Source organism: Dermacentor variabilis, chromosome 5 (assembly GCF_050947875.1).
Source record: "Dermacentor variabilis isolate Ectoservices chromosome 5, ASM5094787v1, whole genome shotgun sequence".
NCBI lineage: Eukaryota > Metazoa > Arthropoda > Arachnida > Ixodida > Ixodidae > Dermacentor > Dermacentor variabilis.
The window spans coordinates 38,342,964-38,355,768 of NC_134572.1; the positions used below are offsets into that span (position 1 = coordinate 38,342,964).

A 12,805-nucleotide genomic window follows, 5' to 3' on the forward strand; every position below is an offset into this window, starting at 1 on the left:
GGTGAAGGTCTACAACCTCTAAATCCTTAAAAATAGCGACGAACCTCACATCGCTTTCTGCAGAACTATTACTTCAAACTCCTGCCTTTGCTTCAGAGTTGTTGATGAGTTCGACTTCGCCCTACCACCTGCTAGCCGCCTGATTATCTCATATGGTAGAGCGGCTGCCCCGGAAAGGCAGTAGTCCCGGGTTCGAGTCCCGGACCAGGACGAATTTTTCTTCAACTGCGAGGATTTTCTTTCAAGGAACCCGTATGGGTTTCCTCTGCAGCACTTAGCTGCATTTGGGTGATGTCTCATTTTCTCTTTATTAATTGTCCTAAATAATTTAATGTAATAACGTTCCTACGGTCAGCCGCAGTTTGGTTTACCCAAGACGTCACTGTGCCATGATGTCACAACGTAAAAGGTGGTGACATGGAAGCAGAATTTCGCGACGTTTTGACCCTCGTTTCAGCACACTCGGTTGTCTGCCATGCTGCTACGTCGGGCGTGCAATGAATAGTAGCATGCAGAAAGTGACTGAGCGAGCGGGAGCGAGGGTCAGAACGTTGCGATGTCTTGCATCGATGTAGCCACCTTCTCTCTCATGACATCACGGCACAGTTTCCTCCTGGGGAACGAAACTGAAGCGGCTGGCCATAGAAAAGCTATTATATTAAATTATACGCTGCGAGGCTTCTGACTATTATTTAGGAGGCTTTTCTGTATTTTACTAGAGTATTGTGATCCCAGATCTTCATTTAGTGCATAAAATTAGTCGAAAATGATCCTGTCAATAAGCCTTGAACTGTTTTTAAGGAGGTGTACCACGCCATAAGCCTGAGAAAATAATGTCATTCAAATTTCGCTTCAGATACCTGCCCACAGGAAAAGGTCACAGAGTGCGAGAAAATTCCATACATGAAGTGCAAAATTCTTGAAGGAAAATTTGAATGTGTCTGCCGAGAAGGACTCAAAAAAACAGGCGATCGCCAGTGCAAGATTGGTAAGTAAGAGCCCCTCCCTCCCGCCTAATTTGCACTAATATAGACTTACTTCTACATATCCCCTTGTTGAATTAAGCGAAAACGGGAGAATGCGATAGAAGACTTTCTTCACACATGTAAAAAATGATATTTAACAACTAAATGTTGGGCTGCTTTACTCTTCTTGTGCAAAAATAAAACGCGGATTTAAAAATCGAGCAGGTGTGTGTGTGTGTGTGTGTGTGAAAGAGAGAGAGAGAGATAGGCTACACATTTAGTAGTTGTTTTTGCCTCCCCCTCGCCAGTTCTCAGTAACATCTCTGAGGATGCGAGGATTTTAATATTTTGTTACATCGATATGGCCTTCACATGTGAGCAGAATATATTAACTTTATTTAGACTGTTTGATATATTCCTTTAAGTCTCATCGCAGCTATACACTAGCCACAAGTACGAGCTTCTGTAAAATTTTCTCGCAAACTTAGTGCAACACCGGATTGTTTTCAGCTTTCCTCTATGTAACATGTAATAAAATTAAGTGAGGTCCAAAGTAGCACCATACGTTAAAACTGGATGACTTTATGAATGGACCAGTAGTATTTGTTGCATTAGCTTCGTTCACAACCACAAAGCAAGCAGTGTCATTGCTAGTTCCTGTGATGCGTTCACTGCATGCTCTGCCGTCGAATCGCTCAGCTGGACACAATCTTTTATTTGAAGGCTTTAGTGGAACGTACCAGTGAAAAGGAAAATGCCGCAATCAAGGGCAACAGAATCACACAGTGAGCCTGTATCGCGGACATCAATCACTCACATCACACGGGCAGATATCAGCTTCTTTCTTAGTTTTAGTAATAGCCGTAAGCATAAATGGGGTGACACTAGAGATGAAGCTCTTTTCTTAAAGCAGCACTAAACGTCAACATTCAATCCATTAAAAATTATACATTTATAGTTGATATCTGAAGACATCATTTTTATTCATTTAGTGGAAAAACGTTGGTTAATACCACAGAATACTACGAAGACTAAGTTTCCCCTTTTCAGAGTTTCATGCTGTAACCTAAGCACTGACATTCCGGATTTCAAAGTACATTCACATATTTGGCCCAACTTGCCGCAGGGAACATTTTCAAGGCTTGCTACTCTGGTTTTCTTATATTTAACTAGACCCGAGTAGATGCTGTCCAAAACCATGACATTATGGCGAGCTGGTGCACTCGCGTCCTCTGTTTTACCATATTTTCTGATTTACTAAGCCTCTTCTCTCTTTAAGACCGAGTGGCCATTTTGCTATGAAGATGCACAATATATTATTATACCTCTTTTGTGTTCCTTTAATATATGTACTGCTACTTTCTAAATAAACAACTTAAAGACTGGCGGGTCCATCTGTAAAAACTTAGTAGGTAGTTGTCAGCTTGCTCCCTCCCTGTTTCCTTTGTGTGTTTGTATGTTTCCATATCTAAGAAGAAGAAGAAGAAGAAGAAGAATGTGGAATCTAATACACACTCGGAAACTATTATTAGCCTGCCTGCAGAAATATTCATAAATATATGATTCATATCTAGTGCATTTGGCCATTAGGTCAACATCTGGACAAAGCTTCTAGATCAACACTTTATGCATTTGCAATCAGCTACTTCGAGTGTTGCCAATGGCTCATGCGTGGTACATGGGATGTATATTGGCAAACTTCCGACAACCAAATATTTATTCTTCAAACAAATGTTCTCCTAATGCACTGTCAATGCATTTGTGTACTGTAATATCATAAACTGTGTACAAGAAATATATGTAAGAGCCGCTAGAAGACTGAGTAAATGTCGGATTGTTTGGTCATAAAACTAAGCTATAACAAAGCACAGACGCTATATGTTTAACAAGCATTTACATTATGGCTAATTATAGGCAGGTAGCATTAACAGACTGCTAGATGAAGATTATCCAAGCAAGATGCTCTTGGGTACATTTCACTTTTCATGCTATAAAGGCATACACTTAGCCACAAGCATACCAGAAAAATGCAAGAAGTTCATGAAAGTAAATAAACAAATAAATAAAGTAAGCCTGAAATGTACAGTAATATATCGAACACAGATTTGAAATAAATTCTAGCTACAAGCAGTTTATTCGCTTTGGCGGACATCGGACACATAACGAAAAAAATCAAGTCATCCAAAAGCATATATTAAAAAAATCGAACGTTTTTGCTGCAATGATTATGGTATATGTTTCTAATGAAAACGTTTAAGACAATCGTATTTTAAGACTTTACTCTGATTATCCTGGAATGCTTCTGTAATGAGATAGTCATAATCAAATTTGACACTCGGTTAGATCCAGACCCATAAGTGCGAAATCAGCTGTGTCAAATTTCATGATGAATATCTCCGAACAGAAGCGGCCCAGGAGAATCAAAATGAAGTTATTTTGAAATACAATTATCTTAAAATTTGAAATATTAACGTGTACGATATTCTTCAAAGTAAAAAAGAATATAATTAAGAAATTTTGTTCACTATCCGTTTTTGATTAATCTAATTGTTCGCGAAAATAGTGTCCGCCAAAGTACATGAACTGCCAGTGAAAGTAGGTTTTGCTTGGATATCAGTGCTTTTATTAAAAGTGACGTTAGTTTAACTTCGAAAATCTTGTAGATCTGAAACATGCCGGTTGGGCCAAGCATAATCTAAAAGGACAAAAAATGGTTGCCCACCACTCTTAACATAAGTCATGTAGCATGTTTTCTTGCTCAGCAGCAATTCTGGTTTGCCAGTGTAAGGCAGCACAACAAACATCTCACAACCCATCAAGGTAATCCGAGTCCACGGAGGTCATTTTTTTAATCAATTATGGGGTTTTACGTGCCAAAACCACTTTCTGATTATGAGGCACGCCGTAGTGGAGGACTCCGGAAATTTTGACCATCTGGGGTTCTTTAACGTGCACCTAAATCTAGGTACACGGGTGTTTTCGCATTTCGCCTCCATCGAAATGCGGCCGCCGTGGCCGTGATTCCGGAGGTCATTCAAGACAAACGTAAAATAGTGTGCCAAATAAAAATGAAAGAGCAAACTGTGTTCCAAAATTTTACTCAATTCCATCGCTTCAATACGAAATTGTTACACGGCTGGGGAAACAACTTCAAACATTCTTCTTTTTCTTTTTATTTATTTTGTATTTATTTATTATGTCCCTCATTTGTTTCACCCTTGTGCCATGGATCACATTTGTTTTGTTACCGATATTAACAGGAAGTTGATGGAAGACCTCAGCCAAGTAACAAAACAAGATAAAGCTTCCACACTAGAACAACAACTGAATAAGGAAACTTGTCCTGCATGTTCTGTTGCTTTATGGCGACATTCTACAGCAATTTCAAGCAGTACGGTGTGCAAGACTGTATACCGCACATTACTGCTGTTTGTCTGAGCACTTGAAGGCCCGCAATTTTCTCTTAGATGGCTTCGTGTACTCAAAGCAAGCCAACCATTGCTGCAGTTCGACGTGGCAGAAGGCAAGTCCGGCCACTTGAAGCCTCAAAAGACATAAAAAGAGGGCTACCACCTGGCCTTTCACCATAGACATTGTAGTTTGTGTTTGTACTGCATGGCAGCTCCCACCATTATTCTCGCAGCGCTTTGCAGTGATAGATATCGTCATACGCAGTTCACCTTGGCAAAAAAGCTACGCGCTGATTCCATCCTGCTTACGACAGGAGCAAATGGCCGCATCCGTTCTAGCAGGCGAATATTTTCAAATGTTACGCCTCTATAGAAATTCTGACAACGCATCCCATAGGCGACCTCCTGTAGGCTCCCCAACCTCATATTGCATTTTGAAGCGTTCTGGCTTTTACCATGTGAACTATATCTACGTCCGGTTTTACAAGAATTCAAGGAGTGAGGGCGAACTTTAAAAGTGGAGAAGCAGCACTCTTCAGAGCTGGCAATTATTTCAAGCAGATTGTTTTCAAAAATAACAAATCTGCAAGGTTTCAAAGAGATACACTATCTTCCCTTTGATTTAGATACTTCGTACACGGTGTAATCGGCATAACCAACAAGGAAGTGGAGCAGCGTAGGTTAGATTTGCGAACAAGTTGCACCTTCTGAAAAAAAAAAAACATTAGTGCTACATGTTCTTTTTATCGAGCATCGACAGTGATGGGGAAATATCGCAAACACACAATACGTTGAAGGAAAGGTACGGACACAAGCCTCACTTCCTTAATGAAGGAGGATAAACAGTGCATAAAATATGCAACCGAAGGAAACGAAATCACAAATTGTTTGAAATACACAAAGAAACCATACGCAGTGTTTACTTTTTCTTGCAACGGAACACTACTTGTGAATAAGGTCGGCTTGTGCATATAGTACGTACAGAGGATGCTGCAACATATGTGTCATCTTTGCGAGCTTCCATTTCAATTAGGCCAGCAATTGTCTTCAAAGCCTGGTTTCTTCTTTGTCTTGACTCATTAAAACGTAACTTCACTATAGGAACGGCTACACGAAATCACCCCTGTTTGTCAGAGTAGGAACAACTCCAAAATAATTGGTTGAATGTAAAAAAAAAACAATTTAGTGGTGCATATGTAAGATGGTCTAATTTCCCTACGAAGTCACAGCATACAAACATTCTAAGAGGGCTGTTATATTTATAACATCACAACCTCAAAAATGTCTCACTGCAAGAAATGACTGAAAATTTTGAGTGAGACATATTTGTTTCACTAAAGGATAAAGTAAAATTTTTGTAACTGTGGGGGGAGCATATCTGCTAATTATCAGCCTTCCTTATTTACATAAGTTGGCAAATTACTCTAAATAAATTGGAACACTAAGTTTAACCCCTACAACTACGAGAACAAATATAGATGCCGCCATACCAGAAGTTGCATATGATAATATTCAAAGGCACGCAAGATCAAGATCTTAATTTCCAGCTATCATAAAAATTTTAAACGATTTTCACGTAACTACTATTTAGCAAATTGTGATAGTTCCAGAGTCAAATGTCAACTTTGTTTGATTTGATGCAGCTTTCACCGTTTTGATATATATTCTTGTTATGAAGTGCTGGAGCTTATGCATCACCCCTATTTAGTTTTTTCTGCTCTTGTTCATTTTTATAGAATTCAGGTCCTCAATAAAAAAATTTTATTGAAGTCACAAGAATTTCCCTTTTGCACATGGTATGACAATGGGCAAAATATTTGGGTAAAGGATTGTGACATAGCAGCACAAGCTTTCTTTTTTCAAGGTCTTCACATGCCTTTGGAAAAATAAATGTTCAGCTTTTAACTGAAAATTACATGCCTCTTTGTTATTTATTGATTCTTTTTCTTTTTTAATTGTTACTGTTCAATGTCACAGAATGGTTGTATCAAGTTTGAGAACATGAATAAATTTCCATTTACCTTTGTTTTGTTTATTTCTTGCTTGTCCTCACAGGCAGGAAGGTGACCGTTCGACTCACGATTTCCGGTTTACGTCCGAAACGAGAAATTGTCAACAGCAGCACCAAACCTTGCGACATGGACGAAACGGAACTTGTTAAGACGGTGAGTTTGCGTATTCATTGCATTTTAAAAGCATTGTCAGGATTTTCGCAGTATGTGTTCCTAAGTACAGTTACATTTATTTCGACAGTCCCAAATAGGTGAATACATTTATTTCTGAAGCGGAAACCCAGCCGCCTGCGTTGGCTGCAGGATCATGTTCGCGCATCCGAATGCAGCCATTGTTTTCTCTAACGTGTTATGCAGTGCGACAATGCATCATGAGCGCGTAGCATTAAACTACAAATTTACTCGGAATAACCTCCAATACAATATTTTCAAGGTTTTATCATATCTCAGCAATCTGCTTCACCGAGTGCAGGAACACACTGCGCTCGCTTTGTCTGTCTTTCTTTTTTTTTCAGCGTAGCGGTCCACATGGCAGCGAACACTAAATTTCAGACTCTGTCCCATAAAACTATCGAACATTGACTTCGATAATATGAGATGCGTGACACATGGGTTCTGAAGTGTAAATCTTATCAATATCATATTATTTCATCTAGATTTCCTTTGTTTTACTGCAACAACAGAGGCAACGCTAGATTCAGGCTGAGAATCAGCAGGCCTGTAGACACAGGATTTATATCGAGCACTGGAAGCACGGCGCTCAAACACCGTCAGACGTCTGCTGAAACACATGGTTTTGAGAGCGAACATAGTCTGGTGCATCGAACATACAACAGCTGCACAACAATTCCCACATTTGTCATCACAACAGATATAAGCGTGACAAGTTCAGCTAGGGGCAACAGAAAGGAAGGCAACGGGAGGTGGCCAGGGGCATTTCGTTTCATTTCATTTTATTTCCTTAAAGACGTAGTAGGGGTATTACAAAAGGGACGGGGGTACAACATATACAAACAAGTGTTATAATGCATTCAATTCTGTAAATAAAAAGTTGTTACATATTGAACAAATTGTGAAGAGCAGGTGACGGCAACGATTTGATGAGAAAGTCCATTTCAGTCTTTAGATGCTCGGTGGAAAAATGAGGCTTAAGATGTATTTGTGCGTGAGTGTGGTTGTGCTACCTGCTGGTATGGCCAATGCGTCGTGACCGGCGCGTTGGGGGGACAATGTATGAAAAATAGTTTTTAATTACCTCTTTTCGATATTCTGTACAAATAAAGAAAGATGACGTTTGTGGTCCTCAGCTAAACTATAGTAAGGTACAAATTTAGAAAAAATGTGAGGGGCCGCCCAGATGACCGAAGCGTGACAGCCGATTGCCTCGGCGACTAATATAGTCCCGCTCAAAAAAACGTGCTTCTAAAACGCGTAATTATGGGTTTAAACAAAGACTTTCATATTTTGATGACTGGTTTGGTAGAGCCCTCATGATATGAATGCTACAGCACGTTGGATCGCAAGAGAAAAATAACCCCGTGACTTCTACAACGCTGCGCGTTGTCTGCTTTTTCGCTTCATTGCAAGGGACAAAAGAAGAAAGAGCAGCTCTGCATGGTATTGCGTTAGTTTACGTGTACACGATACATTTACTACTAGTTTTCGGAGCTTAAAGTGAATAAGTTCCTATTTAAGGAGTAGTTGAAAATAGCGTGGAACAAACATGCAGCATGTTTGTTTGTAGCGGTGTGCCGCCGCGAGATTCTGTTTTCAGACGAAGCGTGGAGCTGCGTCAGCGATGCTCGTTGCAATCTTTCGTCGCTGGATCCCGGCTCAGAATAAACGCATGCAGCACGAATGGTGCATCGTAATCTCGCGAGAATATTTCCGGCTTGGTAGACCACCACGAACAGTTTGGGAATTCACTCTGACGAGGGGCAGACGCACACGACTGACGCGATTCAGCCCGGGCAGCCATCTTCTCCATCGGCGGGGTCACCGGCCGTCCGGCTCATGACGTCAGTCTAGAGTGCGCGCCCATTGGTGGAGGCTCGTGTGCATCCGCCTTGGAGGAGTAAACGCCCCTTTTTTCTAAAGTTGCACCCGACTATAGTTCGTTCATATTGCGTGAGAATTCAACAGACACTTATTCAAAAAAAAATCTTTTTTTTTAGCAAGTTACCGCCTCCACCCCACCCCCATCCCCCAACCCATTTTTTCATCGGGTATGCGTTTCTAGTTTCTTTCGTGGGCCGATCCCGACAACAGTCCAGTTTAAAGTGTGGGCTGGCCCCGAAAATAGTGCAGCCTAAAGCCATTTCCATGTGCATGTGAAGTTGAAAAATCTCGGCAGGACCAGAGCAAAGTGATACAAATGATTTTCAGCATTTAAACACTGCTTCTACCCCCCTCAGTCGAGGGGTAACGCGATAGAGTGCCGTTCACTCCGCCCCATTCTTACCCTCAACTAACTCCGGAAGACATTGTTTTGGCCGGTACCAACTACAGGTTGAACTGCCTTCCAACTTTCTTGCAAACACAGAAGAAATATGACAAATTGCTCATATACACTGCGTGTCATAGAAGTGTTTTCTTTTTCTTGTAGAATTTTCGCAATCATTCCATGCTCCCAATGTAAACATGAGCTGGGCTCTTACTCATGGCAAGGTGATTGCACTTGAAGAAAAGTATAGATCTAAAGTAAAAATAATGCACTCTACACAGAGCGCATACTTTACGATACGTGTAAAACATCAAACATGTATGGTAATTTACTCTAATGTAGAGTGCTCCAGAATATTGTACATTAATAAATAAGGGCATTTGCACAGACGCTGTTCAAACTGTAAGAGATTAGACTGCTAGTCAAGCTTCGGTCCGAGGTCGGTCTGAAATCTACTGTGTCCTCTTGTGAGAGTGAAACCCCTTCCTCCCCGCAATGGCAAGGATTGCGCTTAATAATTTGTACCCATGCTGTTAAAAGGTAGATGGACAAAAAGAACTCACGGTGGAAAAATAAAGTTGCACTTGATATTAGTCTAACGCAATTATCAAAATAACACGGAATCATCAGCACTTACCGTTGCTTGAGACAACGTTAAAACAACCTATACATCAGATCGAAAAATTAGACAACCCAACAGAAGCTTCTGTGTCTTCACTCTTGCTGTCGTTTAAAAATTATTCTGCAGAGTCGACCATAGCGCACATATTGAGTCGTTTCATCGAGGAAGCGTGAAGAGCACTGGCGGCTAGTTTTGAACATACCTACAGTCCAAGTTTTATTTTTCCGCGCTCTCCAATCTACCAAAGAGTGTCAAGTTTGAGCAATAGTTCATGTTTAGTCGCCTTTTGAGCCGGTGAATGGCGTTGCTGGTAGAATAATTCCAAAGAAAATCTTTAACAACGTGTGGAAAAGCTGCCAATCATTTTGATCTATTTCTATAGTCCCGTTAAGAAAAAAGTTAAAAGCGGCTCCGAAATGAAAAAGAATTGCAATGTTATTAATCCTAATTAGGCGTCACACTCATCGGTATCATTTATCCAAGGATGGCGACCTCCTTTCTCCGGCACAGGTCGCAGTGGAATTAACCAATTTTACTTCTGTTTTCGCATAGGTCTAGTACCAGACAACCTTCAGTTTCTGATTTTACGCTGAAACATGTACGACATATTAATCACTTCTGAGGGAACATGATCCTCGATTGACTATGTTCCAAATGAGTCGACACCAGGTTTTAATGGCATATGCCTTTAACTACACAAAATAGCAAACCCTGCAGAGTTCCACAGTTTATCTGCCCTTTTTCAGCATTCTATTGACGTGGTGTGTTCCGAATGATTGGAAATCAGCTCGCGTCATTCCGTTGTACAAATCCGGTGATCCATCTAAATTTTCCACATAGAGACCCATTTCATTAACCAGCAGGTATTGAAAACTTCACTGTGTAAAAGAATCCGACGGCTCGGACACGGACACGTCACGGGCTTAAAATAAGAGTGGGCAACATGGCTAATCACGCTAAGAAATCACAACGAATACAAAATTCAGACCAATTAGAGATATGGCAATGGAACTGCCGCTCCTTCTCCAGGAAAGCAGCAGTGTTATCAAAAACTCCGGAATCGCTCCGGATGTAATATGTCTGCAGGAGGTGGGGGCCAAGCCGGCCAAACTGCAGGGATACTACACTCTGAGCGATCCTCAAAATTCGAAGGTCGCCACGCTGGTGAGCAAGTCGATAAACGCTCAATTATTAACACTTCCGCAAACTGAGGGAGAGACTAATTCCATTGTTATCAGTGTGATGCCAAGGAAACGAAGTAAAGCACACACACTAATCACAAATCTGTACAGTCCTCCCAAAAGCAAAGGGGACGACCTACCCCACATTCTCTCAGCAACAAAAGATTTAGCGGGCACCAGGGATAAGGCGGTGATAGTGGGTGACTTCAATGCACCCCACATACTATGGGGATACGCGAAAACGTCGCCCAAAGTGTTCCTACTCGAGTGCACCGCAAAGGCCTTGGGCTTACGGGCAATCAATCAGATCGGCAAACCGACGCGCACAGGTAACAGCGTCAGCAGAGACACGGCGCCCGACCGCGCCTTCACAGTTAACATCAGAGACGCACAATGGGTTTCCTTTGACGAAAATTTGGGAAGCGATCACGACATAATCCGAATAGCGCTCTCCACGCCCAACATACGGAGAAGATTAGGAATGACTAAATTAACTGACTGGCCTCGTTATAGACAACTCCAGAGAGCGCTGGAGGAGTCGGATACAGCCTCGACCAACATGCGAGAATGGACTGAATTCCTTCGACGAGCACACGGGGACACCACTAAAGCCATTGAGCGTACAGCGGAGGTGCCGGTGATAGACTCTCACCTGGTCAGCCTATGGGAAGAGAGGCGGAAACTGGCCAAGAGGTGGAAAAGGCAACGTCTAAACAAACACCTGAGACAACGCATCACTCTCTTGGCAGAGCAAGCCCAAGGCCATGCCAACGAGCTCGCTAAAAACGAGTGGGCGACGTTCTGTGGAACCCTGTCAGGAACTCTTGGAACGACCAGTACGTGGCGAATACTACGAAGCATGCTAGACCCGATGAGCACGCGTACTGAGAATAACAAGAAGCTCCAAATTATAGCAGACAACTTCGAGGGTACAGACCAAGATCTCGTCCATGCGCTTCAGAAAAAGTACATAGGACCCTCACCTGCCACGGGATCGTCGTACGCGAGGAGACAATGCGCGGGGGAAGCGAACCCTAAATTAGACGAAGCTATAACGTACGCGGAAGTGTATGAGGCGGCACAATCCGCGGTTAAAAACTCGGCACCGGGCCCAGACTCGATCACAAATGCAATGATTCGAAACATGAATTCGGTAGCCCTAGCGAAAATCACAAAGACATTTAATAGCGAGTGCTGGGCCAAGGGAGACTTGCCCCAAGAGTGGAAATTGGCTAAAATAATCATGATCCCCAAACCAAAAAAGAATCCCTCGATTGATACACTACGGCCGGTGTCGCTCACGTCCTGCCTAGGTAAGCTCTATGAAAGGGTTATCCATAGCAGATTGCAGCGATACCTGGAAGAGCGGAGCTGGTTCCCGGACTCCATGATAGGATTTCGCACGGGTTTATCTTGCCAGGACGCGTTCCTCCTACTTAGAGACGAAATTCTAACTAATATACCGTACGGCGACGAGAGACTAGTCTTAGCACTAGACCTGAAAGGAGCCTTCGACAACGTCTCTCACGCCGCAATATTGGAGGAACTCGAACTCGCGGGTTGTGGTGAGCGCACATACAATTACTTAAGAGCGTTTCTTTCCAACCGCGAGGCGAGCATCAGTATAGGCCAAATAACTTCGGATTTATTTAAAATGCCTGACAAAGGAACACCTCAAGGAGCTATTTTATCTCCTCTTCTCTTCAACATAGCGATGTGTCGCCTCGCGCGCGATCTGGATCGGATACCCGACCTAGGTTACACGCTCTACGCGGACGACATCACGCTGTGGACGAGCAGAGGTTCACTAGGGGATAAGGAATAAACGCTCCAAAGCGCAGTATTAGCGGTGGAGAAATTTTCTAGATGGAGTGGCCTGAACTGCGCACCCGAAAAATCTGAGGTTATCCGGATACACGCGAAAGGCTACAAATCCAGAGGATCCATTAACATCGTGGTTGAGGGCTAATCAGTCCGAGAGGTACCCACGATGCGAGTCCTGGGTTTGTGGCTTCAGAGCGACGGGAGAGCAGTACAGACACTCAAGACCCTCAAATCCACAGCCAACAACATAGCCCAAATGATACGTCGCGTGACGTATCGAAAAGCGGGAATGCGAGAAGACGATACCCTAAGGCTCGTACAGGCCTTAGTGGTTAGTCGAATAACGTA

The 12,805-nt window shown here is 42.5% G+C and overlaps 1 protein-coding gene across 1 annotated transcript in view; it reads left to right on the forward strand.

The window, feature by feature from the left end:
* The first annotated feature begins 860 nt into the window (after positions 1-860).
* The window catches only part of LOC142582434 (uncharacterized), a 61,744-nt gene continuing 49,799 nt past the window's right edge, over positions 861-12,805 (forward strand). The window contains exons 1-2 of the mRNA XM_075692149.1: positions 861-988; positions 6,431-6,540. Coding sequence (XP_075548264.1) covers positions 904-988; positions 6,431-6,540 — 195 coding nt within the window. The 5' untranslated portion in view covers positions 861-903. The remainder of the gene's footprint in view (positions 989-6,430; positions 6,541-12,805) is intronic.